The following is a 7,797-nucleotide window of genomic DNA, read 5'->3' as shown; positions in this document are numbered from 1 at the left end:
TCCAATTGGGTTGAGGCATACCCAGCGGCCACTAATACTGCTGCGTTTACTGCCAAGAAAATTGTACAGGAGTTTGTATGCAGATACGGTATCCCTAAAATTATCGCGAGTGACAGGGGTACTCATTTCACAGGTGATGTTTTTCAAAATAAATGTAAACTGATGGGTATTAATAGTCGACTTCACACCCCCTACCGACCGCAAGCCAGTGCCAAGGTGGAGAGGATGAACGGGACTATTAAAAATAAATTAAGTAAAATCATGGCAGAGACTGGACTAGGATGGCCAGAAGCATTACCGTTGGTCCTACATAGCATAAGGACTACTCCTAGACCCCCTCTAAATCTGTCCCCCTTTGAAATACTATTTGGTAGACAACCTCATTTGATTACAAGTCCACAGGAAGACTTGAAGGGTAACAACGAGGTAACTGTAAGGTATCTTATATCAATGAGTAAACAGTTAAAACAGCAACAGCAGAAATTGAAATTGTTGTCACATGACATGCCTGAAACTAACTGTCATGATGTTGAGCCTGGAGAATATGTTATGATCAGAAATTTCTTACGTTCAGGTTGTTTGACTGATCGTTGGGAGGGTCCATATCAGGTGTTGCTGACGAGTACCACATCTTTGAAGGTGGCCGAGAGAGATACCTAGGTAAACTCCACTCACTGCAAAAAGGTCAACCAACCAGTGGAGAAACAAGGCGGAGACAAGGCTGTTAACGTGGACCTGTCGATCGCGAGCTTGTTTCGGGAGAATTAAAAGGTTGTAGTGAGATACCTGAGCTAAAGAAATTTGCAGGTCCTTGCTGCGGCGATGGACTGGTCTGCTGTGTTCATTTTCATATTCTCTTCCAGAGTTCCCATCCTCCTGGTTTGTCCGGTGATATCTGGTGTCTGTGACGGGGGACCGATAGAGGAGATTGGAGCTGATGGCAGTGCTGATGGAGTGGAGTCAAGAGGAGGAGTGCTATGCCAATCAGGGGAGTGTCTGACTAATCTTAGTACTGTAATTGTTAAGAGATCTGCTATTTTGGATACTCGGGGACAGTGTGAAGGTCTATCGTCTGAGGATTATTGTATGTGTGAGTTCTGTGGGTCCGTAATTGATGAGAGATGCATCCAGCATTGTCAACCTAAGTATAATCAGTATTTGGGTGGATATCCTTTAGAGGATTATCAGACCATGGTGGGCAAACTTTGAACCAAACCGACTGTTGGGTGTGCTCTCACGTGCCCTAAGGACAGCATAATGTAGGATTGGTGCCATTCCCATTAAATATCTCTGAAACTTTAGAATTGCCAAAAGGGAAGACACTGGATGGAAAATGTCTTAATACCAACTCATTTTAAACTCCACCAGTACCAAGTAGATAAAACACTTTTATGTTTAAACATCACCAACTCCTATGACCCAGGAAGTTGGGAGGTGACTGGTAATAATCAGACAATGACTTTCTTACAAAGAGCTGATCATGAGCCTATGAATTATGATCTGTTACGCACAATTAGATCTAATGGGAGATACATTAGGTATCGGTATATGCTTAGTGATACCAAAGAAATGGTTGGCAGGGTACCAGAAGGGTACTGTGCTAAGGTTATACAACCAGATTCATGTATTCACCACATGGGAGAACCCGAGATAGGATTATTTGCGAGGGAAATGTGTTTAATGATAATGATGCATACTATTCTTTATGTTCTCCCTGATGATGTATATTTTATGTGGAAGGAAAGCGTATAAATGGCTCTCTCCGAGTTCCGAAGGTTTGTGTTACCTGGGAAGAGTAATCCCAGAGGTTATGACCCTCACACATGTTGAAATGCTTGGTATTCATAAGAACACACCATCACCATATCTTCACATGCAGTATGAACACAGAGGCAAAAGAAATATGATACCTGGTGATGTGCATAAAGCCACACAGTTAATTAGTGAGACAACTGGCTTTCAAGTTTTAGTAGCATCGGATCCCACCAGGATCGCTCGGGGTACACTAAATTTTAGATATATCCAAGATCTTGCTAAATTGATAGATAATATCACCGAGATGTTTGATGACACCTTCAGGTATACAGGTAGGGAATTGCAAGCGTACAAGAAAGAACTGGTTCAACAAAGACTAGTGTTAAATTACTTAACAGCTGTCACTGGAGGGTACTGCGTAACTTTGGCCACCCAATTTGGAGTGAAGTGATGCACTTATATCACGAATGATACAAGCGACCCCAAGGAGGTGATAGACCGGAAGATGGATGAAATTCTGCAGCTAAAATGGGAATTTCGAAAGAACCATAATGCTTCAGTGGCTGAATGGAGGGAAACCATCTGGTTCTCCCCATTGATGGTAAAAAAACAACATCAGCCATAAACCATCGATGATTATTAATCATCGATGGTTGGACATCCCCATCCCTAGAAGTGGGAGGATCCAGCTATTCTCCCAGAAAGTCAGGAAAAACAATCACCAAAATTCTGGAGTTTCCTGGACATTCCAGGGACTAGGCAAATATGGGTTAGTACTGGCAGCGCCAGCTTTGTATTGAACGCTGAAAGACGTGCTATCTCCTGCAGCACAAAATAAAAAGCTATATAATTTCTCCACAAACCCCAGGTTAAATGACGATTGAGCAACTACACTAGCTGAATAAAGTAACTTGAATTGATACATTCTGGCGCCCAACTGGCGTCCGCCCAGTGATCTGTCTTCACCCGGAGCCCCTCCCCGAACATTGCATCCTGTACCAGCCTCGCTCGGAGTGGACTGAAGAGCTCATCATCGGACGGTGTAATTACTCTGAGCAGCGCTTTCTACTATTAATGGGAATCAAGGAAATGAGCGTATGTGTGGTTGCAGTGCTGTCTGTGCAGCCAGCGGCTCTGCAAACTGTTCTGTTGTTTTCTCCGTTATGTTTGTTCACATGCTGCTATATATCAGTTACGCTACAGATATAGGGGCCATATGCACAGGTCTGCGGCGAATAGGTGACCCTGATTTATATATTTTTTTAACATTCAGAAGATGGTATCTCTTTACCTTAATATGAAAGATAAGTTATGCAAAGACGAGATACTTACAGTCCAACAGTAGCTTAGACACGTGTGTATCATTATGTTACATTGGTTACGGCGTGCCTCGTGTTGTGCACCTTCCATTCTGCCTGTTCTCGTGTAAGGATTTCTGTCCTTGTGTCTTAGTAAGTGAAATCTCAGTTATTTGTGGAAGAGGGCATTCAATAATACATGTAATAAAGGCCATGTGATTGCAATGTAAGATGTTGATTACAAAACCTGGCTGTCTATTCTAAAATGATTTTAATTTGGTCTGCACATGTCTAATGCCCATACATTACATGATGCGGGGGACATCGACGCGATTACGACGCCGTCGTCTCCCGCGGGGTGAACTGCATACACTGAACGTTCAGACGTTCAGTGTATGCAGATCAATCATCGCCGAACATGGCAACCTGACTGCGGTCGCAGGTTGACTGTCATCGACGGGCAATGATTGATGTTAAAAACGACCAGCGGGCGTGCACATCACTGGTCGTTTATAACCTTTTACTTCCCGATTTGCAGGTGATTACCAAGCGATGGAGCGATAACGACCGTCGTTATCGCTCCATCGCTAGGTATAATCGCCTAGTGGATGGGCAGCTTATATCTGGGTACACACTAAACGATGTGTGTACCCAGCGATGCGACACCCCTTCTGACAAGCCGACGTATCGGGCGATCCATACGCACTGGATGATCCGGTGCCCGGTATGCCAGTCCCCGTCACATAGCGCTGCATGGGGTCGTCAGCCGCATCGCCCAACTGGACTGCATGTGCAAAAGATCAGACGATGCGACTGACCGCATGGCAGCGCACAATTTGAATGATTTGTCATTCTGATGTGTCGGAAATGGCCAAATCGTTAACAATATTGTGTAGATTGTAGGGGCCTTAACATTAGATCTATATCTAATTATCCTGCTTCTTTTTGTGCTTTTCAGATCTTTGTATTATCACATTGGGATCTACGTATTAATCCTTGGAGAGAGAGAAAGTGGATGGTGATAAAGTACCAACCAATCAGCTCCTAATCTTTCATTTTTCAAATACAGCCTGTAAAAGTTAGAGGAGCCTACTGGTTGGTACTTTATCTCCATCCACTTTATCTCTCTCTCCAAGTCTTGGTACACAGGGGGCGGTATTCAATTGTTTTAGCACGTCCGAACTCCCGTCTAAAGTGACAGGAGTTCGCGGTGCGCTGTTCAATTGATGCCTGTTATTGCGCTGATCGTGCTTATACTGTTGGGTGCGATCGTGAAAAGTGCCATTTGTGTGCCCAAACAGGTAACTTTTCACCCATTTTAGCTTGCACCCCTGTTGGCGTGAGCTGAAGTGGTGCGCCAGCAGCTGAACGCGCCCGACAGGAGCAACAATTAAATAGCTCCTGTTGGGAGTGTGTGGGGGGGTGGTGAAACACTTGAGTTCTGCCCATAGATCCCTAAGTAGATTATGTTCTCTGGTATACAATACAACTCAGATAAACTCTGTTTAGATGTATGCAGATCTCCACTGTTATTTTATGGTTAAAAAAATGGTAGAAATGTTAAAGCTGAAAAGGTAATTGTCCGGAAAGACATATATAAGGTGATAAATTCAATAACAGGATGTAAAACCCTCTACTGCATTTTGAATGAGTATTTACATTGCTTTAGTAATTGTGAGGTAGGAAATCTGCTTGTGCTCTCATTGGATGCATGAAAATATCTGAATCATAGGGCCAATTAATTTAGCCCAGAGGCTTATTTGTAGCCTTGTATGTTATTTTGCTGCCCATTTTATCTGCAATCACAGTAATGAAATCATTGCTTATTTATGCAATGCGGGTAAAAATGAACGAAGATCATTACCTAAACATCACGCTTTGTTACTATCGGGACTTGGTGACCAATTGACACCCCATATGACTTTTTCTATGGGCTAGTGTACTGTAGCACAGTAATTAATGGCTTTAGATACATACACTACAATACTGTGGTAGACTCTGATCTATTGTATATGACCCAGTTTGCTGAGAATATAAATAAAGGAAGTCTTCTCTTGGTGTCAACCTTTATCTGTAAATACAGGTGATCCTGAATGAAAACACTTTTCTTGCCTCCCAATGCTAGCCTGCTCCTTCATTGGTGGATCGGTGATTCCATTTGGATCGGGGAATGGCCACCTGATGTTTGGGGGAGGCCCTTAGGTCTAGTGGGCTGCAAGCAGATATTCAGGAATATGATAAAGGACAAATGAACCCAAAATATGTCTATCCACTCATATTTTGCTACATTTTGATTAAAAAAATATAAAAAAAATCCACACATGGCAAAAAAGTATAGCTACATCTATTACCCCTTTTTATATTGACTTAAAAATCCCGGGTTGATAAACGTACATCAACCCGGGATTTTTGTCACGATGACCTGCTAGCTGATTGGCCGGCTTCAGCGGCGCTTGGAGATGACATCTTTTCCAAGCATCCACTGCAATGTCGGAAGACCCGGGTCCAGTGTGAACGGTGCCAACCTGGGCATAACCCGGTTTGGCACCACAGTGGGAAAGGGCACGGTCCCGGGTCTGATCCGGGTTGGAAACATGTTCCAAACCCCGGTTCAGACCCGGGACTTTTGGTATAAAAGGGGTATAATACTGGCCATACACAAATAAAATGTCTGTCAGACTGACAGACATTTTATCTGACCTGCCTGAACCCATCAGATATCGTAGCCATAGGAATGGAAAATGTTGGGAGGTCTGCCGTGGCATTGCATACACTGCACGTTGGAGGATTTCTTATGTCTGATCATCGCTGATCGATCAATGCAATACACTATGAGATTATTGTCCTGATCCACTGATAATCGACGAATCATATGCCTGCCATTAGTACTTAAAGATAAACAAAAATACATTTATAGTGGGTATTTCCAGTCTTTCAGACTTTTTTTTTTACATGCCACGTTCCTGTTTGAATGCAGCAATTTGTACTGAGTATTTCTGTTTTCCATTAGTCTGGTAGCCTGTTACTCAGACTGATTTCTGCATTGGAGTAATACAAAACCAACCAGGTCCAGCTTACTGCCACTTTTTAAAACTATCTACTTTTAAAAAAAGAGACGGCAAAGATTGAGTTCATACAGTGTTTTAAAGGTGTTTTTTTTAAATTAATTTTTATAGATACACATAAAACTTTACAACTACAACGAGTAGCAGTAGAAAAAATGGCTATGCAATGTCTTGCAACACGAGTAAATAATGCAAATGAGTATGCTCACACTAGGAACAATAATGGTACTTGTTAATTTATATGGTCATAGCTTTACTTCGGTCACTGACATGCATGGGAGGATTTGGTCATCTTGAGCTGGAGCTCAAGATAACAGAAATGACAAGGGGGTGGAATAACAGGCTTAAGGGCCCCAAACATCAGTTTGGACCGGTACCGCCGGTCAGAAATGCCATCGACCTATGATCCGTATGAGATTCAATGAATTTTTTAATGTTAAATATTTCAGATATGCTGATCACAATTATATTTTGGTCGGGATTGACAAATCGGGAAAATCCAACATGTTGAATTTCACCAATGCCCCGACCCTGGCGTCTGGGGATTGAGGAATTGCCCCAATACATTGCAGATATATGGGGACCTTAACAATATTAAACTACAATTAATGATTTCATCAGGGTCCATAGGGCTCCACAGGGAGATAAAGGGGGACCCCACAGGGAGATAAAGGGGTGTAAGTGGTACTTGGAGGACCGGACACAAACAGCAAATATTTTTTCAATCCCAGGATGCTCCGGTCCTTCCCACTATACCCTGCCCACAGTCTGAAGGCAACTCCGTTTCGTTGGTGTCCGGCAGGAGCTGGATCACTGTTAGAACAGTGATTTTTTTTATTTTATGATTTTTTTTTTTCATAATAGAGCAAGCAACGCTAGACAGTCCTCTGGATGTCTGCACTGCTGCTCCATCACCCCTCTGCGGTGCCGCGACTCCAGCCCTCGGCTAGGTACTCTTGGCGGGACTCCGGGGGGACCTAGCTCGCAGGGCTCCCCAAACCCAGACCTCACCCGGGACTCAAGGGGACAGGCAGTGGCGTCTCTACCTACTGATGCACCCGGTGCAGGTAGGGGTGGGCAGTATAGCAGTGCGTGTGGCATCGCCCCTTGTCGGGAAAAGGGGCGTGGCTTTGGTAATGGGGTGTGGCCTCACGACTTGGGGAGGGGCCACACGAACCTTGGTTTTAGTCTCCAAGGGGTCCCAGAGGTGCAGACTGCCCCCGGGGGCCAGTGTACCGATAGTGCCGGCTCCCTCACTGACAAGAGTCGAGTGCTGCACGTAATTCTACAGTGCAGCACCCAGATCCTGTAACTGAGGGGGAGTCAGCACTTTGGTGTCACCCTTCGGCGGGTGACACCCAGGTGTGTTCCGCACCTCCCCTTGTGACACCACTAAGGACAGGTAAGGCGGGTCCACACCTGCGGGGACCCGCGTCTATGTGCAGTCTTACCTCTGGTCTCAGGAGACAGACCGGAGGCGCTGATGTGGACACCTGTTCGTCTGGGACTCCACTAGACCACCTGGGCATAACCTATACTGGCGTAGGGGACACAGAGTACTCAGGCCAGGGACCCGCTGATTGATGTCAGCATTGGGTAGAAGGCCCTCTCCCTGCAGCCCCTCCCACAGATCGGTGCCATTCCACTGCGGTTTTGCCGCCCCTGAGCTGCTCCTCCCT

At 44.7% G+C, this 7,797-nt stretch overlaps 1 protein-coding gene across 4 annotated transcripts in view; it reads left to right on the top strand.

The window, feature by feature from the left end:
- Positions 1–2,559: 2,559 nt before the first annotated feature.
- Positions 2,560–7,797, top strand: part of SYCP2L (synaptonemal complex protein 2 like) — a 314,762-nt gene continuing 309,524 nt past the window's right edge. For 2 of the 4 annotated variants that reach the window (XM_088471652.1, XM_088471655.1), the window contains exon 1: positions 2,564–2,850. In XM_088471652.1, the coding sequence (XP_088327778.1) occupies positions 2,830–2,850 (21 nt within the window). In that variant the 5' untranslated portion in view covers positions 2,564–2,829. Of the gene's footprint in view, positions 2,851–7,797 lie in introns of all 4 variants that reach the window. The other 2 variants (XM_088471654.1, XM_088471653.1) reach the window with 2 other exon arrangements.

Source organism: Taudactylus pleione, unplaced genomic scaffold (genome assembly GCF_031769625.1).
Source record: "Taudactylus pleione unplaced genomic scaffold, aTauple2 ptg000116l, whole genome shotgun sequence".
Lineage (NCBI taxonomy): Eukaryota > Metazoa > Chordata > Amphibia > Anura > Myobatrachidae > Taudactylus > Taudactylus pleione.
The sequence above is the reverse complement of the archived record's forward strand: the minus strand, read 5'-3'. Positions and strand labels throughout refer to the sequence as shown.